The following is a 26,073-nucleotide window of genomic DNA, read 5'->3' as shown; positions in this document are numbered from 1 at the left end:
CCCAAAGACCCCAGACGCCCAAATGCCCCAGAAATTCCACTAAAAATCCCAAAATTTCCAAGAAATTACAACAGGATCCTCCAAAACCCCAGAGAATCCCACAAAATCCCCGTGAAACACACCAAAACTCAAAAACCTCCCCAAAATTTCACTAAACCCCCTCAAAAATCAACCCCCCCAACCCCAATAAAATCCCCCAACATCCAAAACTCCCCAAATCTACAAAACCCCCAAAATCCCATAACCCCCCCTGAAACACAATAATTCTCTCCAAAACCTCTATAATTCCCCCTGAACTTCCATCAAATACCCAATAAAGCCCTAAAAAGCCCCAAGATAATCCCCAAAACACTCCCAAAATTGCATTAAAATTGCCCCAAAATGCCCCAAATCCCAAAATTGCCCCCAAAATGCCCCCAGAACCCCCCAGACTCTCTGGGGCCGTCCTGGATCAGGGGCACCGGCCGGTGGAACAGGAGCCACCTCAGGGGCCCTCGGAGCTCTGTGGGGAGGGGGCACCATGGGAGACCCCCAGAAACGGGAGGGGGGGGGGGGCTGGGAACCCCCAGGATCCCCAAATGTCCCCCGGGAACCCCAAATCCCCCTGAAAAGCCCCCAAGGTTGGCCCAGGACCACCCTGGAACCCCAAAGTGCCCCCAGCACCCCCAGGACCCCCCTCGAGACCCCTCTCAGGACCCCTCCCCACTCCCAGATCCCCCCACAGTGCCCCAGGACCCCTCCCCAGACCCTCCCTGACACCTCACGATCCCCCAGCCAAGACCCCTCCCCAGACCCAGGCCCACACCCCCGGAACCCACCCCAAAGGCCCCCCAGACCCCCCGGACCCTCCCACGCCCCCCCGATCCCCTCTCAGCCGCTCCCGGCCCTGTCCCGGCCGCCTCAGCAGCTCCCGGAGCGCTCCGGCCGCTCCCAGCGCCGCCCCCGCTCTCTGCAGCGCCCGGCACCGCCACCGCCGCTGCGGCTCGCCTCTGATTGGCTGCAGCGGCGCGGGGAGGCGGGCGCTGCTGAGGGGAGCCGCGCCCTCATTGGCTGGTTCGGGGCGGGGCGCGCCGCTATTGGCTGGGGAGCCCGTGCACGCGGCGGAGGCGGGAGATTCAGAGGCGCGCGCGGCTGAGGAGGGCGCTGAGGGGAAACTGGGGGGGTTTGGGGCGGTCTGAGGAGAAATCGGGGATTTTGGGGAGATTGACGGGAAATAGGGGGGTGTGCGGTGGGTTTGGGGGGAGTGAGGGGGTCTGAGGGGGCTTTGGTGGGTCTGAGGGGGCTTTGGGGATCTTTGGGGGCAGCTTGAGAGGGTCTGGAGCGTTCTCAGGTGGGTTTAGGGGGATCTGAGGGGAATTGGGAGGGTCTGAGGGGATTTTGGGGGGATTGTGGGAGGAGCTGTGGGGATCTGGGGGGTTCTGAGGTGCATCTGGGGGGCTTTAGCGGAGTGTGAGAGGATTTCCCAGGGTTTGGCGGGGATTTAGAGTCTGAGGGGGATTTGGGGCAGTCTGATGGATTTGAGGGGGCCTCAGGTGGGTCTGGGGTCAATTTTGTGGGGAACTGGGGGGTCTGAGGGTCCCGGGAAGGTTTTGGGGGTCCAGGGTGATCCAGGGCCAACCTTGGGGGGGTTTGGGGCTCCCAGAGGGGTCCCGGGGGAGATTTGGGGGTCCCGGGGGGTCCCAGGCCCCCCCTGAACCGGGGTCTGGGGGTTTCGGGGCGAGGGGGCACAACAGGGGTTCCACCCCCCCCCCCCTCCCGTTTCTGGGGGTCTCCCATGGTGCCCCCTCCCCACAGAGCTCCGAGGGCCCCTGAGGTGGCTCCTGTTCCACCGGCCGGTGCCCCTGATCCAGGACGGCCCCAGAGAGTCTGGGGGGTTCTGGGGGGCATTTTTGGGATTTTGGGGCAATTTTGATGCAATTTTAGCAGGGTTTTGGGGGATTATCTTGGGGCTTCTTTAGGGCTTTACTGGGTATTTGATGGAAGTTCAGGGGGAATTATAGAGGTTTTGGAGAGAAACCAAACCAAAGCCAAAACCTTGTGTTTTGGGGGGTTATGGGATTTGGGGGATTTTGTGGATTTGGGGAGTTTTGGATGTTGGGGGATTTTATTGGGATTGGGGAGGTTGGTTTTTCAGGGGGTTTAGTGAAATTTTGGGGAGTTTTTTTTTTAGTTTTGGTGAGTTTCACTGGGATTTTGTGGGATCCTCTGGGGTTTTGGAGGATCCTATTGTAATTTCTTGAGGAATTTGGGATGTTTAGCGGAATTTGTGGGGGATTTGGGGGTCTGGGGCCTTTGGGGTTGTGCCAGGGTTTGCAGAAGGGCTGAGAGGCATAAAAATCTCCTTAAAAGCCCCAAAGGTCCCAATAAAACTCATGAAATCTGAAATAAATCTCACAAAATCCCATTAGAACACCCTAGAATCCCAATAAAAGCCTACAAAGTCTTTTGAAATCCCAATAACGCCCAAAATCCTGATGAAACCCTGCTAATCCCCCAAAAAATGTCCCAAAAACCATAAAAATCCCACAAAATCTCACCTGAAGACCCAAAGAAATCATGACAACAACCAAAAAAACCCACAAAACCCCAAAAAGCCTACCAAAACTCTCAAAAAAACCTCAAATCCCCAATGAATCCCACGAAAAGCCCTCACAATTCCATTGAAATGCCTCAAAATCTCCTAGAAATCCCAATAAAACCCCCAGAATTTATGAGAAGCCAAAAAAATCCCCGGCAAAATCTCAGTAAAACCTCCCAAATTACAAAAAAACTAAAAAAAATTCAATAAACCCCCAAACATCCCCAGAACAACACACCCCACAAGGCGCCAATAAAACCCCCAAAATCCAAAGCCCCCCCAAAATCCACAAAACCCCCCAACATTTCCCAGCATGTCTGCAGTCATTTCCAGGCGCTGCCAGTGGCCCCAGGAAGGTGTCAGTTCTCCCAGTGTGATTCCCCCAGTCATGCCCAGAATATCCCAGTTGCCTCCAGCATGCATCCAGTCCTGCCCAGTTCCTCCAGTTTGCTTGCAGCATGATCCCAGTTTCTCTCAGGTGCTCCCAGTAGGCCAAAGTGTGATCCCAGTCACTCCCTTTCAACCCCAATATGATCCCAGGAAGCTCCAGCTGGATCCCAGTCACATGCCAGCCCTCCCAGTGTGGTCCCAGTATAATCCCAGTTGCTCCCAGTCAGGCCATTATGGGGGATGATGTGCAGGGTGTGTTCCCAGTCGCTCTCAGATTCTCCCAGTATTAGTCCAGTCCCTCCCAGTATGATCCAAAGATGAGCCCAGTGTGCTCCCAGTCCCTGGCAGTATGAACCAGTTGTGCTCCACATGGTTCCAGTTGCTCTCTTTCACCCTCCCTTTGGTTCCAGACACTCCCAGTATCTCCCAGTGTATCCCAGGTCCCTCCAGCAGGTTCCCAGTCCCTCCCATTATTCCCCAGTATGATCCCATTTGCTGCCAAGCACTCCCAGTCAGCCTGAGTGCAGTGGCACTCACTGCCAGGATGATCCCAGTCACCTCCAGCATGACCCCATTTGATCTCAGTAGAAGCCCAGTTGTTTCCAATCCCTCCCAGCACACAGCCAGCCACTCCCAGTTGCTCCTTTCATGATCCCAGTTGCTCCCAGTCACCCCCAGCATAATGCCAGTCACTCCCAGTAGATCCCATTTGCCCCTACCATGGTCTCAATTGCCTCTGCAGGCTCCTGCTCACTCCCAGTATGATCCCAGAATGATATCAGTACAAAGCCAGTACAGTCCGAGTGTGATTCCAGTATGATCCCAGAACAAACCCAGTAGAGTCCCAGTCACTCCCAGTATGATGCCAGCAGAGCCCAGTCCCTGGCAGTGCTGCCAGCGCTGGGATCCCGCAGCCCTCTGTGCGTTCCCCCCTCCCGGCTGTGCCGAGAGGAGCCCCAAGGGCTGGCAGTGCCCAGGCAGGCTCCCCAGCAGGGCCCAGTTTGGATGTGGGGCCCCCAGTTGTCGCAGTTTGCCTCTCCTTTTGCCCGGGCCGGCTTCCCCCCTTCTCCGCAGCGGCCGGGAGCAGCCGAGAGCCCCGCGCTGCCCGTGCCGAGCTGTGCCGGCTCCAGCCCCGCTCCTGCCGCGGGCTGCGAGGGCTCCGGGAACGGGGCAGCGAGGGTGTCGCTGCTGCTGCGGGAGGAGGAGAAGGGAGGGAAGGGGAGGGATGAAGGAGGAGGAGGAGGCGGGATTAGGGAGGAGGAGGGTGGGAGGGGAGATGGAAGAGGAGGGGGAAGGCGGAGAGAGAGCAGCCGCAGAAGGAGAAGGAAGTGTGGTTAGGGAGGAGAAGGATTAGGAGGAGGCGGGGGATGGAATAGGAGAAGGGGCAGGAAGAGGAAGAGGAGGGACCGAGGCGGATGAAGGCTGAGCAGCAGGAAGCACGCGGTCGAGCCCTCTGTGCATTCGCAGCCCCCACCTGTGGGATCATCGCCCCCCATGGCGCAGGTGAGCGGGGAGGGGGAGCTCGGCCCAGATATCCCGGGGGGTGCCTGGGTTGGGATGTTTTGGGGGGATGTTTGGAGAATGAAGAAATGCAAGGCTGAGCGGAAAAGGCCCCTTGTGGGGACATCGGGGGGTGGCGGGTGGCGGCTGGCGGCAGAGGCAGCCTGGAGGAGCAGAGCCCTGTGTCCCCCAGGAGCCCAAAGTGGGGAGCCCAGAGAGGGGGGAGCGCCGCCATGGGCGGGAGCCTGCAGAGGCTGGAGAGGGGCAGGGGGGACTCCTTGGAGCCCCTGCAGCCCAGAGCAGAGAATGAGGGGAGAAGGGAGCCCAAAAAGCCCCGGCAGCCCTGAATGGGGAGCGAAGAGGGGGCAGCTTTTGGGATTGCTGGGACTGCCAGCAGGCTGGGGAGGGCGGGCACCGAGGAGAAGGGGGACCCCCAAAGCAACCATGACCCCAGCAGCTGGGACAGGGGCAACCCTGAATATCAGAGGGGAGGGAGCAGGGGTGGGGAACTCCTGGGGAGGGTTTTTCAGCCCTGAATCTTGGTGTTTGGGAGGTTTTCTGCAGCCTAGGTCGCTGGTGGCTTGTAGAGATGCACTTGGGCAGTGGGGCCTTCACAGTCAACGTTCTCATCCCTAGTTTTCCCCAAACCAGGATTTCCCATTGTCACTTCTTGTGAGGCTGTGAGAGAGAGGAAGATGTCCCTGGACACAGAGTCAGGTGTGGAGGAAGTCAGTGCCCCTTTCCCCCTTTCTCCTGCTCCATCTCCCAGCTCAGCAGAGCAGAACCTCGTGGCAGAGGCCGTTTTGAGTGGCTCCACGGTGCAGGAACCCAACGGGGAGGAAAAGCCCCGGAGATGCCGCACGAGGAGGGGCTGCAAACGCAGATGGCGGGGATCTGAGGGGGAAAGAGCCAGCCTGGGCCGGGAAGGCGGCCAGAGATGGAGCCAGAGGTCGGAGCTGGTGGTCCATGAGGAGGTTCCTGATGGGGAGAAGGCCCACAAGTGCGAGGAGTGTGGGAAGAGCTTCAGGTGGAACTCCCAGCTGATTGTGCACCAGAGGACCCACACTGGGGAACGGCCCTACGAGTGTGATCAGTGCAGGAAGAGGTTTCAGACCAGCTCTGATCTCCTCATGCACCAGCGCACGCACACAGAGGAGAGGCCCTTCCGCTGCCCCGACTGCGGGCAGGGCTTCAGGCGGAACTCCCATCTTGTCACGCACCAGCGCATCCACAATGGGGAGAGGCCCTACGAGTGTGAGGAATGTGGGAAGAGCTTCAGGCAGAGCTCCACCCTGATCCAGCACCTGAGGACCCACACTGGGGAACGGCCCTACGAGTGTGGGGAGTGTGGGAAGAGATTCAGCCAGCGTTCCAGCTTGATTGTCCACCAAAAGATCCACACTGGGGAGAGGCCCTACGCGTGTTCCAAGTGTGGGAAGGGGTTTCGGATCCACTCCCATCTCCTCCAGCACTATCAGAGTCACACAGAAGAGAGGCCCTTCTGCTGCCCCGACTGCGGGAAGGGATTCAGGCAGAACTCCAACCTCGTCACCCACCGGCGCATCCACACTGGGGAGAGGCCCCACGAGTGTGAGGAATGTGGGAAGAGCTTCAGCTGGAGCTCCCACCTGATCCGGCACCAGAGAACCCACACTGGGGAATGGCCCTACGAGTGTGGGGAGTGTGGGAAGAGATTCAGACATCGCGCCAATCTGATTTTGCACCAAAAGATCCACACTGGGGAGAGGCCCTATGAGTGTTCCAAGTGTGGGAAGGGGTTTCAGACCCGCTTCCATCTTTTCCGGCACTATCAGAGTCACACAGAGGAGAGGCCCTTCTGCTGCCCCGACTGTGGGAAGGGATTCAGGCAGAACTCCAACCTCGTCACCCACCGGCGCATCCACACTGGGGAGAGGCCCTACGAATGTCCCCAGTGTGGGAAGAGCTTCTCCAGCAGCTCTCACTTGACCCGACACCAACGGAGGCACCGGTGAGGGAAGCCCTGCGAGTGCCCCGAGTGCGGGAAGAGCTTCGTGCGCTGCTCCAGCTCCATCCCCCACTGCAGGAGCCACGCTGGGCACAGCCCTGGTGACCCACATTCCCTGTGATCCATGCTGGGAACACACCTGGCTGCTTCTCCTTTTGGTTTGGCTTTAATTTTTTTCTCTTCTTCTTCTCTTTGTACTCCAAAAGCCAAAAGGGATGGATCTGTCACCTCAAAACCACTCCAATCCCACTGAAAACAACTGAATTTTAACCCATAAAGGCTCAATCCCTCCTCAGGTTCCTGTTCCATCCTCACAAAATCTCAATCCCAGGCCAAACTCACTCCATTCCACAGGCAGCAGGGTGAGATGGGGTTGGAAGGGGATTGGAAGCAGTGGGATCCCAGTTGGGAGTGGTGGGATGGGGATTGTGTGGGGCTGGCTGGGTGGGATGTATTTGACAGCAAATAAAACTTTCAGAGTTACTGATTTCTGTCCCATTCATTTTCAGTCAGTTCTGTTTGCAGAGTGCTGCCTTCTCAGCTGATTAATTTGCTATAAAAATCCCATTTTTCAAATCATCTAACCCAAACAATCCAAAAACCAATATCCAAATAAAAGCACTCGCCTACAATTAAATTTTAAAAAATAATTTGAGAGTACTTAAGGGTGTTATTAAAGTTTTATTGTTTGGTTAAAATGTAGGAGAAATTCTAGTGGTGCTTGGTTTTGTGTTTAGTATGTTTGTAATATGAATTGTTTTACTAAGATGTGTTAGATTGTATATTAGTTTTATCTCAAGTATATTAGTTATTGAGTTAAAACTTTCAACAGGTATTTCCTGGTATTCAATTTGTTTATTTATATTTCTGGATAATGGTATACTAATAGTTGTTGTTTTAGGTTGACTCATTATTGGAGTATTTTAAGTAAGTGTCAAAAATATTATATTTCATTTTTATTATAATTGATTTCATTTTAATTATAATTTCTTGATTTCTTATTTTATTATCATTTCTTGACAGTATAGGAAGGAAGTTTGAGGACAGGAAAATGTTTTCCTTGCTGGGAAATGGGATTCCAGATGCTGGGTGTGTGTGCAGGACCAGACAAACTGGGATCAAACATGGACTGGGATCCTATGGATTGGGATGGCACAGGGTGGGGTTGCACAGGCTGGGGTTGCACAGGCTGGGGTTGCACACACCGGGGTTGCACACGCCGGGGTTGCACACACCGGGGTTGCACACACCGGGGTTGCACACACTGGGATCAGACGGGCTGGAAAAGCATTGGCTGCCTTTGGCTGCCTTTGGCTCCATCCACGTCTAAAGGCGGCCACATCAAGTTGGCTTCATCCTGCTTGGGGCTCCCCTCCCCCTCTTTCCCCCGCGCTCCCGCCCCTTCCCCATCGTTCCCCCAATCCCCAATCCCCTCCCCCGTGTTTGGGTTTGGGGGTTCCAGGCCCCTCCTGCTCCGTTTGGGGGTCCCGACCCCCCTCTGGTTTAATTTGGGGCCCCGCCCCCCTTCTCCCCGCGCCCCCCGCTCCCCCCGCGGCCGGGGGCGCTGCCAGCACCACCAGTGCCACCAGTGCGGCCCCGGCTGCCCCCGCACGCCCCATCCCCATGCCCAGGGTCACCTCCCCCCTCCCCAAATTCCGCTGCCGGGGAGCGCTGGGCGCTGCGGCTCTGCCCGGCAACCGATGAGTCACAGCCGCGCCGGGCGCTGATTGGCTGCACATCGCCGGGCGGGGCCCAAGCGCCGAGCTCCCGCCCGGCAACTGGATCGGCACCAGCGCCGCGCGCTCTGATTGGCCAGCATCTCTTTTGGGCTGGGGGCGGCAGGAGCTGGGCACCCCCAGGAGCCCCTCGGCTTTGGGGCTCTCGATCCCCGCTCGGCCCTCGGGCCGGCCCTGGGGCCACCCCAACACCCCCGCCATGGGCAGGGTCCCGCAGCCCTTCGGAACCGCCAGCAATGGGCTGCGAGCGGCAGCAGCCGCCCCGAAAAGGGATTGAAGGGGCCGGGCCGGCAATGGGGGAGGCTCTGGCCATGGCTCCGCTCCGGCCTGCGCCGGGCTGCCATTGAGGGAGGCTCCGTTCAGCGCCTGCCGAGGGGCTGGCACTGCGGCAGGGGCTGGCACTGCGGAGGGGCCGCGGTTGTGGCCATGGGGCCGGGCCGGGACTGCGGCGGGGTCTCTCCCTGACACTGGGCTCCGCCACTGCCTCAGGGTCTCTCCCCTTCCCGGTCCCGATCCCATTCCTGTTCCCCATCCCGATCCCGCCGCTGTTTCCAGGGAATGGCTCCGATCTCAACCCTGACCCCAACGCCGGGGATTCAAACATTGGGGTCAAACACCCCAAATCCTGGGGGTTCAAACACCCCCAAACCCAAACTCAGGGATCTCAACCTCCCCCCATGCCCGAACCCCAAATTTCAGGATCAAACCCCCAAATCCCAGATCCTGGGGTGTCAAACACTCCCCAGTTCCCAAAGGTTGGGGTTAAATCCCCCTGACCCCAAATCCTGGGGTTTGAAATATCCGGGGTGTCCAACTGCCCTGATCCCGAATTCTGGGGTCAGTCCCCACAAATCCCAAACCCTGGAGTGTCAAACCGCCCCAAACTCCAAATTCTAGGGTCAAACCTCCCCCAATCCCCAACGTTTGGAGTTATGACCCCCCCAACTCCTACCTCCCCCAAACCCACTCCAGTCCCGAGGCACAGTGGGGTTTGTTTGGGGTTATTTGGGGTTTATTTGGGGCAGCTCCAGATGCAATGTCTGCAGAGAGACCCTGGGTACAATGCTGGGAAGAAAACGGGGGCTGGGGTGGGAATTGGGGGATTCAGGATGGGGAAGGATTCTGGGTGGGAAAAGGGGATTTGGGTGGGCAGGGAAGGAGTTGGGGCGGTGGGACAGAGTGTAGATGTTGCAGAGCAGGAATCCATTTCGGTGCAGGGGCAATGCACATCTCGGGGTGCAGGCTGCAGCCCGCACACACAGCTGTGTGCTCCGAGCGCCGCTCTCGCACCGAGCCTTTGCTCGGAGAAACTGCTGCAGCCAGGGACAGAGATACGGGGCTGAACTCTGCAGCAGCGGAGAGGCTGCTGCGGGAAAACAGAGCAGAACAACCCGGGAACCCCCGCTAATAAAAAACACGAGCAGCAAACGTCAGGCGAAATCCGTAGAATGAATATGAACGAACCCGCGGTGCAATAGCACACGCGTGCATTTGAGAGGGAGACAGAAAGGGCTCTGGGGTTGCCGGAGGCACGCGTGTCACTCCCAGGGAGCGGCTCCCGGCGGCGCTGTCACAAACCCAGCGGCGGTGCAGCTTTCCCGAAGCGCGGAGTTTGTTCGTGCCGCGGATCCCCCGCGCTCCCCGCGCCGCCCGCGGGACCCGCCCGGCCCCGGCCCGGCCCCGGCCCGGAGGGGCTCGCTGCTCATTGGCTGCCGCGGCGCGGGGAGGCGGGCGGCGCTGAGGGGAGCCGCGCCCTCATTGGCTGGGGCGGGGCGGGGCGCGCCGCTATTGGCTGGGGGAGCCGGCGCGCGCGGCGGAGGCGGGAGATGGTGAGGGGAGGGCGGGGCAGGAGGGAGCTGAGGGGGGGCCGGGGGAAACCGGGGGGGTTTGGGGCGGGTCTGAGGCGGGCCTGGGGCGGCCTGAGGAGAAACGGGGGATTTGGGGGGATGGACGGGAAATAGGGGCTGTGCGGGGGGTTTGGGGGGCGTGAGGGGGTCTGAGGGGCCTTTAGGGAGCTTTGGGGGAGCTTGAGAGGCTCTGGAGCGTTCTCAGGTGCGTTTAGGGGGAACTGAGGGGAATTGCAGGGGTCTGAGGGGATTGTGGGTGGTTGTGAGAGGAACTGGGGGGTTCTGAGGGGATCTGGGGGGTTCTGAGGGGATCTGGAGAGAATTTGGGGGAGTCTGAGGGGATTTCACAGGGTCTGGGGGGGGTTGAGGGGTCTGAGGGGGATTTGGGGCAGTCTGATGGGATTTGGGGGGGTTTCAGGTGGGTCTGGGGTCAATTTTGGGGGGAACTGGGGGGTCTGAGGGCAATTGGGGTTTAGGCGGGTCTGGGGTGATTTGGGGTCTGGGGGCACCTGAAGGGGGGTGCCAGGGGGTGAAGGGGCCGCAGCCCCCCCGGCGCCCCCTGAAGCCCCCCTGTCCCCACAGAGGGGTCCCGGCCATGGCGGGGCAGGACCCCCGGCCCGACCACAGCATCTGCACCAACAGCCTGGAGGAGAAGAGCCAGAAGGACGCTGGGGGGCTGAGAGTGTCCCTGGGTGTCCCCAGGGGCTCAGGCTGTGCCCTGTGTGTCCCCAGAGCTGCAGCGCTCTCTGTCCCCATTGTCACCTGTGCCAGCTGTCCCTGTGTCCCCAGAGCTGGAGCTGTTCCTGTTCCCGCTGGCACCTGTCCCTGTGTTCCCTGTGTCCCCAGAGCTGAGCAGTGTCTGTCTGTGTTGTCACCTGTCCCTGTGTCCCCAGAGCTGGAGCAGTGTCTGTCCCCTCGCTCTGTCCCTGTGTGTCCCCAGAGCTGGAGCTGTCCCTGTGCCCGTTGTCACCTGTCCCCGTTGCTGCCAGAGCTGAAGCAGTTCCTGTCCCTGCTGTCCCTGTCGCTGTCCCCATTCTCACGGTGTCCCCAGAGCTGGAGCAGTCCCTCTGGGCCGTGTTCTCCCAGTCTGGGTGGAGTTTGGACATTTTGGTGTGGCTGTCCGCAGTGTCACTGTGTTTCCTCTGTCCCCAGAGCTGGAGCAGTCCCTGGGCGCCATTTTCTGGCCCTTTGGGCAGATTTTGGACATTTTGGTGCGGCGCAGTCTCCGCCTGCGGGGCCAGGCCTTCGTCCCCTCCGAGGAGATGAGCAGCGGCACCAACGCCCCGCGCTCCCTGCAGGGCTTCCCCTTCCACAGCAACCCACGGGAGACAGAGACTGGGGCAGTTCTGGCATCTTGGGAAAGAACGGGAATTCTGGGGGAAAACCGCCCAAATCTGCCCTCAGATATCCCCAAAACCCAACTTGAAATCCCTCCAAACTCACCCTGAACACCCCAAAGCTTCCCCTGCTACAACAAGCCCATGGTGAGACAGAAATTCAGAGGGGAATCCTGGAATTCTGGGGAAAAAAACCAAAATCCTGAGGGGAAAAAAAACCAACCTAGAATTCCCCCAAAATCCCCTCAGGAATCCCTGAAATCTAGTTGGGAACACCCTGAAAATCCAGCCAGGAACCCCCCAAAGCTTCCCCTTTTATGAAAAGCCCCATATGAGACAGAAGTTCTGGGGCAAAAAACTGAAATTATGGGAAAAATCCCCAAATTTTCGGGGGGAAAAACTGAATTCCTGGGAAAAAAAAACCCTGCAAAATGCAGCTTCAAATGTCCCTATATCGAACCAGAAACCACCTGAATTCACCCCAAATCCACCAAAACTTCCCCTTCTACAACAAGCCCATAGTCAGACAGACCAAGAAGACGTCCTGAAATTCTGGGGGAAAAAATCCCTACAATCCTTGGAAAACACCCAAATCCAGCCAGGAACCCCCCAGAATTCACCCTGAATCTCCCAAACCTTCCCCTTCTACTCTACAGTGAGACCCAAACCCAGGGAAAAATCCACAGATTCTGGGGAAACATGAAATTTTGGGCAAAAGCCTGAAATCTGGGGAAGAAGTGGAAATTTCTTCCAGAAATCCACCCCCAATCCCCTGGGAATGACCCCAAATCCCTGTTGGAACCATCTAAGTTCCTCTGAATTCCCCCAAAATCCTTCTGAAATTCCTCAAATTCCTTCTAGGACTTGCCAAAATCCCTCCAAAACGTCCCTGATTGCTCTTGGGACTGCCTCAAATCCTGTCTGGAACCTCCCCAAATCCCTCAGAAAGCCCCAAATCCTGCCCAGATCCCCTCTGAATTCCCCCAAACCCCTCAGAAAGCCCCAAATCCCCTCTGGAACCTCTCCCAGATCCCCCCAAATCATGGGGAACACCCCCAAAACCCCCTGAACCATCCCCAAATCCCCTGGACCCACCCCCCAGTCCCCTGGAGCCTCCCCAGATCCCTCTGGAGCCTCCCCAGGTGCCCGGGCAGCCCCGCAGAGCCCTGGCAAAGCCCCAAATGCCTCTGGGCAGTGCCCGCAGTCCCTGCTGGAGATGCCCCAAGGGCCCGGCATGGCCCCGATGCCCCGGGCGGGAATGTGCCGTCCCAGCGGATCCAGCACGCCCGGCCGGGCTCGGCCAGCGCGGCCGAGGGGAAGGGAACGTTGGTGGAGCGGGAGCGGGAGCGGGACAAGCGCGGAGCCAAGGGGGGAGAGGCCCCGGCCCCAAAGGGAGCGGGGCCGGAGCGCAGGGGCAGCGCAGGGCAGGGAGGCTCTGCTGGGGCTGGGGCACTTTGAGGGGTCCGGGGGGATTGCTGGGGGGGCTGGGGGAGATTCTGTTGGGCTCTGCTGGGATTCTGAGGGAAGTTCCTGCGGGGATTTTTGGGTGGATTTCCTCAGACTTTTGGTGGGATTTGAAGGGATTTGGGGGCATTTTTGGGGGGATTTGAGAGGGGTTTGGTGGGATCTTGGTGTGGATTTCTTGAGTGGATTTGGGGAAATTTTGTGGGTTTGGGGAAATTTTGGTGGGATATTTTTGGTGATTATGAAGGATTTTTTGTGTGGATTTGGGGATTTTGGGGGGCACTTTTGTGCAGATTTTTAAGTGTGGATTCTGTGAGATTTCATGGGGATTTAGTGGGACTTTTTGAGGGATTTTTCTGTGGGATTTTGGGGTGATCATTTCAGGGTGATTTTTGTTGGTATTTTCAGGGATTTCTGTGGGATTTGGGGTGAATTTTGTGAAGATTTTTGCATGATTTTTTTGGGGTATTGGGAGGGATTTTTGGTGGGATTTGAGGGATTTTTGTGGGGACTTTGGGATGGATTTTTTGGGTGAATTCTGTGGGATTTTGCAAGGATTCTACGATGGATTTTGGGACAATTTTTGTGGAATTTTTGTGGGGATTTAGCTGGGCTTTGGGATGGATTTTGTGGGCTTTTTAGGATTCTTTGTGGAATTTTTGTGGGGATTTGGGGGGAATTTGTGGAATTTTAGGGGGATTTTTTAAAGGAGATTGTTGTGGGATTTTGGGCAGATTTTGCACAGATTTTTCTGGTTTTTTTTTTTTTGCATTTTGGTGGGATTTTTGTTGTTTTTCTCAGGATTTTGCTGGGATTTTGGGGGGAATTTTGTGATTTTTAGGATTTTGGTGAGATTTTTGTGGGTTTTTTTGTTTGGTTTTTTTTTTTGTTTGTCTTTTCTTTTCTTTTCTTTTCTTTTCTTTTCTTTTCTTTTCTTTTCTTTTCTGGGTTTTTTTTGGTGGGATTTTTTGTGGTTTTTCTCGGGATTTTGGGCAGAATTTTTGGTGTGTATCCAGAGTGACTTTCGGCAGATTTTGGGCCTGACTGGGGCAGGTTTGGGGCAGATTTGTTGCCGATTTTGGGGTTTTATCCCGGTTCCCCAGCTGTGGGAAAAGCCCCGAAGCACATCCTGTTCCTGCCCCAGCTCCCTGACGAGCCCAAGGAGCTGATGCTCTCCATGCTCTGCACCCAGTGAGACCCGGGGCAATCCCGGCATCCCAGGGATTCCGGGGATCCCGGGTGGGCTCTGGGCGTTGGGGGATTTTGGGGCTTGGGGGGTGAGAGGGGTGAGGGGGGCTTGGGGTGGATTGTTTTGGGAAAGGATTGGGATTCTGGGGGGGAATGTCTGGGGTTTTGGGGGGAATTTCTGGGATTTTGGGGTTGAATTTCTGGGGTTTTGGGGGAAAATAGCAGGATTTGGCAGGGGAAGGAAATTCTGGATTTTTTGGGGAACATTTCTCCATTTGGGGGGGAACACTCACGGATTTTTTGGGGATCATTCCCGGGTTTCTCAGGGAACATTCCTGGGTTTCTCAGGGAACATTCCTGGGTTTCTCAGGGAACGTTCCCAGGTTTCTCAGAGAACATTCCCAGGTTTCTCAGGGAACGTTCCCGGGTTTCTCAGGAACGTTCCCGGTGTCTGGGGCTCTCCTGGCCCCGTGCCCATCCCAGGGTCCCGGTTCCAGGAGCTGCGCTGGTGCCCGGGCGCCGCGACATCGCCTGGCTGCAGTTGGACACCGAGGTGCAGGCGGGCGCCGCCCGCGAGGCCCTGCAGGGCTGCAGCATCACCCAGAGCAGCGCCAGGAAGATCTCCTGCGCCAAAAGGTGACCCACAGCACCCCAAACCCCACCTAAACACCCCCGGATCCCATTGAAACACCCAAAAATCCTATAGAAACCACCCCAAAACACCCTAAACGCTATAAAACTGCTCCCAAATGCCATAGAAATACCCCAAAATAAAACTGCCCCAAAAACGGTCCTGAGCTTCCCCAAACCCTCCACCCTGCTCCCCCAGGGAAGTCAGCTCACCCCAAATCCTCCTCTTTTATCCTTAATCCTCCTTCTTTTATCCCAAGTCATCCCTTTTTTGGCCCAAGTCTTCCTTTTTTTCAACCACAAAAGCTCTTTTCATCCCAAATCTCTTTTTTTGACCCCAAATCCTCTTTTTTCAACCTCAAATACTTTCTGTGTTCTCAAGTCCCTTTTCCAATCCCAAAATTTCCCTTTCCCACCACAGTTCCCCACCCCAAATCCCATTTTCCATTCCAAATCCTTCTTTGTTTGTCCCAAATTCTCTTTTTTCCATCCTAAATCCTCTTTCTTCACCACAATCCTACCCCAAATGTCCTTTTCCTCACCCAGTTCAAACCCCAGGATCTGGGGTCAGGGGCATTTAACCCCAGCTTTTGGGAACTGGGCGGATTTACCCCATGATTATGGGGGATTTAACCCCAAAGTTGAATCAGGGATCAGGGGGATTTGACACTGCAGTGTTTGGGATCGGGGGGGCTTTGACCCCAAAGTTTGGGGATTGGTGGTTTTAACCCCACACTTTGCGGGTTGGGGGTTTTTGACACACCTGGATCTGGGATTTGGGGAGGTTGATCCTAAAATTTGGGGTTCGGGCATGGGGGCAGGTTGAGATCCCCGAGTATGGGTTTGGGGGTTTTTGACCCCCCAGTGTTTGAACCCCCAGGATTTGGGATTGTGGGGAGTTGACCCCAGGATTTGGGGTGTTTGACCCCAATGTTTGAATCCCCGGCGTTGGGGTCGGGGTTGAGATCGTAGCCATTCCCTGGAAACAGCGGCGGGATCGGGATGGGGAACAGGAATGGGATCGGGACCGGGAAGGGGAGAGACCCTGAGGCAGTCCCGGAGCCCAGTGGCAGGGAGAGACCCCGCCGCAGTCCCGGCCCGGCCCCATGGCCACAACCGCGGCCCCTCCGCAGTGCCAGCCCCTGCCGCAGTGCCAGCCCCTCGGCAGGCGCTGAACGGAGCCTCCCTCAATGGCAGCCCGGCGCAGGCCGGAGCGGAGCCATGGCCAGAGCCTCCCCCATCGCCGGCCCGGCCCCTTCAATCCCTTTTCGGGGCGGCTGCTGCCGCTCGCAGCCCATTGCTGGCGGTTCCGAAGGGCTGCGGGACCCTGCCCATGGCGGGGGTGTTGGGGTGGCCCCAGGGCCGGCCCGAGGGCCGAGCGGGGATCGAGAGCCCCAAAGCCGAGGGGCTCCTGGGGGTGCCCAGCTCCTGCCGCCCCCAGCCCAAAAGAGATGCTGGCCAATCAGAGCGCGCGGCGCTGGTGCCGATCCAGTTGCCGGGCGGGAGCTCGGCGCTTGGGCCCCGCCCGGCGATGTGCAGCCAATCAGCGCCCGGCGCGGCTGTGACTCATCGGTTGCCGGGCAGAGCCGCAGCGCCCAGCGCTCCCCGGCAGCGGAATTTGGGGAGGGGGGAGGTGACCCTGGGCATGGGGATGGGGCGTGCGGGGGCAGCCGGGGCCGCACTGGTGGCACTGGTGGTGCTGGCAGCGCCCCCGGCCGCGGGGGGAGCGGGGGGCGCGGGGAGAAGGGGGACGGGGCCCCAAATTAAACCAAAGGGGGGTCGGGACCCCCAAACGGAGTAGGAGGGGCCTGGAACCCCCAAACCCAAACACGGGGGAGGGGATTGGGGATGGGGGAACGATGGGGAAGGGGCGGGAGCGCGGGGGAAAGAGGGGGAGGGGAGCCCCAAGAAGGATGAAGCCAACTTGATGTGGCCGCCTTTAGACGTGGATGGAGCCAAAGGCAGCCAAAGGCAGCCAATGCTTTTCCAGCCCGTCTGATCCCAGTGTGTGCAACCCCGGTGTGTGCAACCCCAGTGTGTGCAACCCCGGTGTGTGCAACCCCAGCCTGTGCAACCACAGTGTGTGCAACCCCAGTCTGTGCAACCCCGGTGTGTGCAACCCCAGTGTGTGCAACCCCAGCCTGTGCAACCCCAGTCTGTGCCACCCCAGTCCGTGTAATTACAACCCAGTTTATCCCAGTCTGTATCATCCTGATCTGTATGGTCCCATTCCACATGGCCCCAGTCCATGTTTGATCGCAGTCTGTGTGGTCCTGCACACAATCCCAGGGTCTGGAATTCCAATTCCCAGCTGAGAAAAACTGTTCCTGTCCTTGAATTTCCTTCCAATCCTATCAATAAATTACATTAAAATTCTAAATCAACAACATATCATTAAAATGAAATTAATTATAATAAAAATGAAATATAATAACTTTGACTTCTACTTACAATAATCCAATAATGAGTCAACCTAAAACAACAACTATTAGTATACCATTATCCAGAAATAAAAATAAACAAATTGTATACCAGGAAATACCTGCTGAAAGTTTTAACTCAATAACTAATATACTTTAGATAAAACTAACATACAATCTAACACACCTTAGAAAAACAATTCATATTACAAACATACTAAATACAAAACCAAGCACCACTAGAATTTCTCCTACATTTTAACCAAACAATTAAACTTTAATAACACCCTTAAGTACTCTCAAATTATTTTTTAAAATTTAATTGTACTGCTTTTATTTGGATATTGGTTTTTGGATTGTTTGGGTTAGATTATTTGAAAAATGGGATTTTTATAGCAAATTAATCAGCTGAGAAGGCAGCACTCTGCAAACAGAACTGACTGAAAATGAATGGGACAGAAATCAGTAACTCTGAAAGTTTTATTTGCTGTCAAATACATCCCACCCAGCCAGCCCCACACAATCCCCATCCCACCACTCCCAATTGGGATCCCACTGCTCCCAATTCCCTTCCAACCCCATCTCACCCTGCTGCCTGTGGAAGTGAGTGAGTTCGGCCCAGGACTGAGTTTTTTGAGGAGGGAACAAGCAATTTGAGGAGGGATTGAGCCTTTATGGGTTAAAATTCAGTTGTTTTCAGTGGGATTTGAGTGGTTTTGAGGTGACAGATCCATCCCTCATGCCTTCTGGAGGGCAAGGAGAGGAAGAACAGAAAAAAATTAAAGCCAAAGGAAGAAGGAGAATCAGGCAGGTGTGTTCCCATCATGGATCACAGGGAATGTGGGTCACCAGGGCTGTGCCCAGCGTGGCTCCTGCAGTGGGGGATGGAGCTGGAGCAGCGCACGAAGCTCTTCCCGCACTCGGGGCACTCGCAGGGCTTCCCTCACCGGTGCCTCCGTTGGTGTCGGGTCAATGTAGAGCTGCTGGAGAAGCTCTTCCCACACTGGGGACACTCGTAGGGTCTCTCCCCAGTGTGGATGCGCCGGTGGGTGACGAGGGTGGAGTTGTGCCTGAATCCCTTCCTGCAGTCGGGGCAGCAGAAGGGCCTCTCCTCTGTGTGACTCCGATAGTGCAGGAGGAGATGGGAGCGGGTCCGAAACCCCTTCCCACACTTGGAACACTCGTAGGGCCTCTCCACAGAGTGGATCTTTTGGTGGACAATCAGGTGGGATTGCCGGCTGAAGCTTTTTCCACACTCCCCACACTCGTAGGGCCGTTCCCCAGTGTGGGTCCTCTGGTGCTGGATCAGATTGGAGCTCTGCCTGAAGCTCTTCCCACATTCCTCACACTCGTGGGGCCTCTCCCCAGTGTGGATGAGCCGGTGCACGGCAAGACTGGAGTTGTGCCTGAAGCCCTGCCCGCAGTCGGGGCAGCGGAAGGGCCTCTCCTCTGTGTGCGTGCGCTGGTGCATGAGGAGATCAGAGCTGGTCTGAAACCTCTTCCTGCACTGATCACACTCGTAGGGCCACTCCCCAGTGTGGGTCCTCTGGTGCCTGATCAGGTTGGAGCTGAGCCTGAAGCTCTTCCCACACTCCTCGCACTTGTGGGGCTTCTCTCCATCAGGAACCTCCTCATGGACCACCAGCTCCGACCTCTGGCTCCAGCTCCGGCCGCCTTCCCGGCCCAGGCTGGCTCTTTCCCCCGCTGATCCCCGCCATCTGCGTTTGCAGCCCCTCCTCGTGCGGCATCTCCGGGGCTTTTCCTCCCCGTTGGGTTCCTGCACCGTGGAGCCGCTCAAAACGGCCTCTGCCACGAGGTTCTGCTGTGCTGGGCTGGGAGATGCAGCAGGAGAGAGAGGCAAAGGGGCACTGACTTCCTCCTCACCTGACTCCATGTCCAGGGACATCTTCCTCTCCCTCACTGCCTCACAAGAAGTGAGAATGGGAAATCCTGGTTTGGGGAAAACAAGGGATGAGCATGTTGAGTTTGAAGGTCCTTCTTCCCAAGTCCATCTCTACAAGTCACCAGCAACCTAGGCTCCAGAAAAACCTCCCAAACACCAAGATTCAGTGCTGAAAAACCCTCCCCAGGAGTTCCCCACCCCTGCTCCCTCCCCTCTGCTCTTTGGGAGTTCCCCCTGTCCCAGCTGCTGGGGTCACGCTTGCATTGGGGGTCCCCCTTCTCCTCGGTGCCCGCCCTCCCCAGCCTGCTGGCAGTCCCAGCAATCCCAAAACCTGCCCCCTCTTCGCTCTGCCCATTCAGGGATGCCGGGCCTTTTTGGGCTCCCTTTTGGGCTCCCTTCTCCCCTCATTCTCTGCTCTGGGCTGCAGGGGCTCCAAGGAGTCCCCCCTGCCCCTCTCCAGCCTCTGCAGGCTCCCGCCCATGGCGGCGCTCCCCCCTCTCTGGGCTCCCCACTTTGGGCTCCTGGGGGACACAGGGCTCTGCTCCTCCAGGCTGCCTCTGCCGCCAGCCGCCACCGCCACCCCCCGATGTCCCCACAAGGGGCCTTTTCCGCTCAGCCTTGCACTTCTTCATTCCCCAAACATCCCCCCAAAACATCCCAGCCCAGGGACCCCCCGGGATATCTGGGCCGAGCTCCCCCTCCCCGCTCACCAGCGCCATGGGGGCGATGATCCCACAGGTGGGGGCTGCGAATGCACGGAGGGCTCGACCGCGTGCTTCCTGCTGCTCAGCCTTGATCTGCCTCTGTCCCTCCTCTTCCTCTTCCTGCCCCTTCTCCTATTCCATCCCCCCGCCTCCTCCTAATCCTTCTCCTCCCTAACCACACCTCCTTCTCCTTCTGTGGCTGCTCTCTCTCCGCCTTCCCCCTCCTCTTCCATCTCCCCTCCCACCCTCCTCCTCCTCCTTCATCCCTCCCCTTCCCTCCCTCCTCCTCCTCCCGCAGCAGCAGCGACCCCCTCGCTGCCCCGTTCCCGGAGCCCTCGCAGCCCGCGGCAGGAGCGGGGCTGGAGCCGGCACAGCTCGGCACGGGCAGCGCGGGGCTCTCGGCTGCTCCCGGCCGCTGCGGAGAAGGGGGGAAGCCGGCCCGGGCAAAAGGAGAGGCAAACTGCGACAACTGGGGGCCCCACATCCAAACTGGGCCCTGCTGGGGAGCCTGCCTGGGCACTGCCAGCCCTTGGGGCTCCTCTCGGCACAGCCGGGAGGGGGGAACGCACAGAGGGCTGCGGGATCCCAGCGCTGGCAGCACTGCCAGGGACTGGGCTCTGCTGGCATCATACTGGGAGTGACTGGGACTCTACTGGGTTTGTTCTGGGATCATACTGGAATCACACTCGGACTGTACTGGCTTTGTACTGATATCATTCTGGGATCATACTGGGAGTGAGCAGGAGCCTGCAGAGGCAATTGAGACCATGGTAGGGGCAAATGGGATCTACTGGGAGTGACTGGCATTATGCTGGGGGTGACTGGGAGCAACTGGGATCATGACAGGAGCAACTGGGAGTGGCTGGCTGTGTGCTGGGAGGGATTGGAAACAACTGGGCTTCTACTGGGATCAACTGGGATCACGCTGGAGGTGACTGGGATCATCCTGGCAGTGAGTGCCACTGCACTGAGGCTGACTGGGAGTGCTTGGCAGCAAATGGGATCATACTGGGGAATAATGGGAGGGACTGGGAACCTGCTGGAGGGACCTGGGATACACTGGGAGATACTGGGAGTGACTGGAACAAAACGGAGGGTGAAAGAGAGCAACTGGAACCATGTGGAGCACAACTGGTTCATACTGGCAGGGACTGGGAGCACACTGGGCTCATCTTTGGATCATACTGGGAGGGACTGGACTAATACTGGGAGAATCTGAGAGTGACTGGGAACACACCCTGCACATCATCCCCCATAATGGCCTGACTGGGAGCAACTGGGATTATACTGGGACCACACTGGGAGGGCTGGCATGTGACTGGGATCCAGCTGGAGCTTACTGGGATCATATTGGGGTTGAAAGGGAGTGACTGGGATCACACTTTGGGCTACTGGGAGCACCTGAGAGAAACTGGGATCATGCTGCAAGCAAACTGGAGGAACTGGGCAGGACTGGATGCATGCTGGAGGCACCTGGGATATTCTGGGCATGACTGGGGGATCACACTGGGAGAACTGACACCTTCCTGGGGCCACTGGCGGCGCATGGAAATGACTGCAGACATGCTGGGACAAGTTTGGAAACCTTGGGGTGTTTTGTGGATTTTGGGGGTGTTTGGATTTTGGGGGTTTTATTGGCACTTTTGGAGAGGTGTTTTTTTGAGGGGATTGGGGTTTTATTGAAAATTTTGGGGTTTTTTTGTAGTTTGGAAGGTTTTACGGGTATTTTGTTGGCAGTTTTTGCGATTTTCATAAATTCTGGGGGTTTTATTGGGATTTTTAGGAGATTTTGAGGTGTTTATTGGAATTGTGGAGGCATTTAGTGGGATTTATTTGGGATTTGGGTTTTTTGGCAGTTTGGGGTTTTTTGGATGTTTTGGTGGGATTTAGGGGAGTTTTGTGAGGTTTTTTGGGTGTTGCTCTGATTTCTTTGGGTCTTTGGGGAGATTTTGCAAGATTTTTTAGGGGACATTTTTGGGGGGATTTGTGGGGTTTCATCAGGATTTTGGGGGTTCTTGGGATTTCAAAAGACTTTGTGGGCTTTTATGGGATTCTAGGGTGTTCTAATGGGATTTTGTGAGATTTATTTCGGATTTCATGAGTTTCATTGGGACTTTTGGAGCTTTAAAGGAGATTAAGGAGATTTTGATGCCTCTCAGCCCTTCCGCAAACCCTGGCACAACCCCAAAGACCCCAGACGCCCAAATGCCCCAGAAATTCCACTAAAAATCCCAAAATTTCCAAGAAATTACAACAGGATCCTCCAAAACCCCAGAGAATCCCACAAAATCCCCGTGAAACACACCAAAACTCAAAAACCTCCCCAAAATTTCACTAAACCCCCTCAAAAATCAACCCCCCCAACCCCAATAAAATCACCCAAAATCCAAAACTCCCCAAATCTACAAAACCCCCAAAATCCCATAACCCCCTCGAAACACAATAATTCTCTCCAAAACCTCTATAATTCCCCCTGAACTTCCATCAAATACCCAATAAAGCCCTAAAAAGCCCCAAGATAATCCCCAAAACACTCCCAAAATTGCATTAAAATTGCCCCAAAATGCCCCAAATCCCAAAATTCCCCCCAAAATGCCCCCAGATCCCCCCAGACTCTCTGGGGCCGTCCTGGATCAGGGGCACCGGCCGGTGGAACAGGAGCCACCTCAGGGGCCCTCGGAGCTCTGTGGGGAGGGGGCACCATGGGAGACCCCCAGAAACGGGAGGGGGGGGGCTGGGAACCCCCAGGATCCCCAAATCTCCTCCGGGAACCCCAAATCCCCCTGAAAAGCCCCCAAGGTTGGCCCAGGACCACCCTGGAACCCCAAAGTCCCCCCAGCACCCCCAGGACCCCCCTCGAGTCCCCTCTCAGGACCCCTCCCCACCCCCAGATCCCCCCACAGTGCCCCAGGACCCCTCCCCAGACCCTCCCTGACACCTCACGATCCCCCAGCCAAGACCCCTCCCCAGACCCCGCCCCACACCCCGGAACCCTCCCCAAAGCCCCCCCGGACCCTCCCACGCCCCCCCGATCCCCTCTCAGCCGCTCCCGGCCCTGTCCCGGCCGCCTCAGCAGCTCCCGGAGCGCTCCGGCCGCTCCCAGCGCCGCCCCCGCTCTCTGCAGCGCCTGGCACCGCCACCGCCGCTGCGGCTCGCCTCTGATTGGCTGCAGCGCCGCGGGGAGGCGGGCGCTGCTGAGGGGAGCCGCGCCCTCATTGGCTGGTTCGGGGCGGGGGCGCGCCGCTATTGGCTGGGGAGCCCGTGCACGCGGCGGAGGCGGGAGATTCAGAGGCGCGCGCGGCTGAGGAGGGCGCTGAGGGGAAACTGGGGGGGTTTGGGGCGGTCTGAGGAGAAATTGGGGATTTTGGGGAGATTGACGGGAAATAGGGGGGTGTGCGGTGGGTTTGGGGATAATGAGGGGGTCTGAGGGGGCTTTGGTGGGTCTGAGGGGGCTTTGGGGATCTTTGGGGGCAGCTTGAGAGGGTCTGGAGCGTTCTCAGGTGGGTTTAGGGGGATCTGAGGGGAATTGGGAGGGTCTGAGGGGATTTTGGGGGATTGTGGGAGGAGCTGGGGGGATCTGGGGGGTTCTGAGGTGCATCTGGGGGGCTTTAGCGGAGTGTGAGGGGATTTCCCAGGGTTTGGGGGGGATTGAGGGGGATTTGGGGCAGTCTGATGGATTTGAGGGGGTCTCAGGTGGGTCTGGGGTCAATTTTGTGGGGAACTGGGGGGTCTGAGGGTCCCGGGAAGGTTTTGGGGGTCCAGGGTGATCCTGGGCCAACCTTGGGGGGGTTTGGGGCTCCCCGAGGGGTCCCGGGGGAGATTTGGGGGTCCTGGGGGGTCCCAGGCCCCCCTGAACCGGGGTCTGGGGGTTTCGGGGCGAGGGGGCACAACAGGGGTTCCACCCCCCCCTCCCGTTTCTGGGGGTCTCCCATGGTGCCCCCTCCCCACAGAGCTCCGAGGGCCCCTGAGGTGGCTCCTGTTCCACCGGCCGGTGCCCCTGATCCAGGACGGCCCCAGAGAGTCTGGGGGGTTCTGGGGGGCATTTTTGGGATTTTGTGGCAATTTTGATGCAATTTTAGCAGGGTTTTGGGGATTATCTTGGGGCTTCTTTAGGGCTTTACTGGGTATTTGATGGAAGGTCAGGGGGAATTATAGAGGTTTTGGAGAGAAACCAAACCAAAACCAAAACCTTGTGTTTTGGGGGGTTATGGGATTTTGGGGGTTTTGTGGATTTGGGGAGTTTTGGATGTTGGTGGATTTTATTGGGATTGGGGAGGTTGGTTTTTCAGGGGGTTTAGTAAAATTTTGGGGAGTTTTTTTTTTAGTTTTGGTGGGTTTCACTGGGATTTTGTGGGATCCTCTGGGGTTTTGGAGGATCCTATTGTAATTTCTTGAGGAATTTGGGATGTTTAGCGGAATTTGTGGGGGATTTGGGAGTCTGGGGCCTTTGGGGTTGTGCCAGGGTTTGCAGAAGGGCTGAGAGGCATCAAAATCTCCTTAAAAGTCCCAAAGGTCCCAATAAAACTCATGAAATCTGAAATAAATCTCACAAAATCCCATTAGAACACCCTAGAATCCCAATAAAAGCCTACAAAGTCTTTTGAAATCCCAATAACGCCCAAAATCCCGATGAAACCCTGCTAATCCCCCAAAAAGTGTCCCAAAAACCATAAAAATCCCACAAAATCTCACCTGAAGACCCAAAGAAATCATGACAACAACCAAAAAACCCCACAAAACCCCAAAAAGCCTACCAAAACTCTCAAAAAAACCTCAAATCCCCAATGAATCCCACTAAAATCCCCACAATTCCAGTGAAATGCCTCAAAATCTCCTAGAAATCCCAATAAAACCCCCAGAATTTATGAGAAGCCAAAAAAATCCCAACAAAATCTCAGTAAAACCTCCCAAATTAAAAAAAAACTAAAAAAAATTTCAATTAGCCCCCAAACACCCCCAGAACAACACCCCCCCCCCAAAGTGCCAATAAAACCCCCAAAATCCAAAGCCCCCCCAAAATCCACAAAACCCCCCAACATTTCCCAGCATGTCTGCAGTCATTTCCAGGCGCCGCCAGTGGCCCCAGGAAGGTGTCAGTTCTCCCAGTGTGATCCCCCAGTCATGCCCAGAATATCCCAGCTGCCTCCAGCATGCATCCAGTCCTGCCCAGTTCCTCCAGTTTGCTTGCAGCATGATCCCAGTTTCTCTCAGGTGCTCCCAGTAGCCCAAAGTGTGATCCCAGTCACTCCCTTTCAACCCCAATATGATCCCAGTAAGCTCCAGTTGGATCCCAGTCACATGCCAGCCCTCCCAGTGTGGTCCCAGTATAATCCCAGTTGCTCCCAGTCAGGCCCAGTATGGGGGATGATGTGCAGGGTGTGTTCCCAGTCGCTCTCAGATTCTCCCAGTATTAGTCCAGTCCCTCCCAGTATGATCCAGAGATGAGCCCAGTGTGCTCCCAGTCCCTGCCAGTATGAACCAGTTGTGCTCCACATGGTTCCAGTGGCTCTCCTTCACCCTCCCTTTTGTTCCAGTCACTCCCAGTATCTCCCAGTGTATCCCAGGTCCCTCCAGCATGTTGCCAGTCCCTCCCATTATTCCCCAGTATGATCCCATTTGCTGCCAAGCACTCCCAGTCAGCCTGAGTGCAGTGGCACTCACTGCCAGGATGATCCCAGTCACCTCCAGCATGACCCCAGTTGATCCCAGTATAAGCCCAGTTGTTTCCAATCCCTCCCAGCACACAGCCAGCCACTCCCAGTTGCTCCTGTCATGATCCCAGTTGCTCCCAGCTGCTCCCAGTCACCCCCAGCATAATGCCAGTCACTCCCAGTAGATCCCATTTGCCCCTACCATGGTCTCAATTGCCTCTGCAGGCTCCTGCTCACTCCCAGTATGATCCCAGAATGATATCAGTACAAAGCCAGTACAGTCCGAGTGTGATTCCAGTATGATCCCAGAACAAACCCAGTAGAGTCCCAGTCACTCCCAGTATGATGCCAGCAGAGCCCAGTCCCTGGCAGTGCTGCCAGCGCTGGGATCCCGCAGCCCTCTGTGCGTTCCCCCCTCCCGGCTGTGCCGAGAGGAGCCCCAAGGGCTGGCAGTGCCCAGGCAGGCTCCCCAGCAGGGCCCAGTTTGGATGTGGGGCCCCCAGTTGTCGCAGTTTGCCTCTCCTTTTGCCCGGGCCGGCTTCCCCCCTTCTCCGCAGCGGCCGGGAGCAGCCGAGAGCCCCGCGCTGCCCGTGCCGAGCTGTGCCGGCTCCAGCCCCGCTCCTGCCGCGGGCTGCGAGGGCTCCGGGAACGGGGCAGCGAGGGGGTCGCTGCTGCTGCGGGAGGAGGAGGAGGGAGGGAAGGGGAGGGATGAAGGAGAAGGAGGCGGGTGGGAGGGGA

The 26,073-nt window shown here is 57.0% G+C and overlaps 1 protein-coding gene across 1 annotated transcript in view; it reads left to right on the top strand.

Annotated features, from left to right (window-relative positions):
• Nucleotides 1–5,373: 5,373 nt before the first annotated feature.
• Nucleotides 5,374–26,073, top strand: part of LOC135292528 (zinc finger protein 271-like) — a gene marked incomplete at its 5' end in the record, with an annotated part of 31,355 nt that continues 10,655 nt past the window's right edge. The window contains 2 exons of the mRNA XM_064406718.1: nucleotides 5,374–6,458; nucleotides 9,774–9,778. Of these exons, the coding sequence (XP_064262788.1) occupies nucleotides 5,374–6,458; nucleotides 9,774–9,778 (1,090 nt within the window). The remainder of the gene's footprint in view (nucleotides 6,459–9,773; nucleotides 9,779–26,073) is intronic.

The sequence above is a fragment of the Passer domesticus genome, unplaced genomic scaffold, assembly GCF_036417665.1.
Source record: "Passer domesticus isolate bPasDom1 unplaced genomic scaffold, bPasDom1.hap1 HAP1_SCAFFOLD_37, whole genome shotgun sequence".
Classification (NCBI taxonomy): Eukaryota; Metazoa; Chordata; class Aves; order Passeriformes; family Passeridae; genus Passer; species Passer domesticus.
Note: the sequence above shows the minus strand (reverse complement) of the source record. Positions and strands in the feature narration are given on the sequence as shown.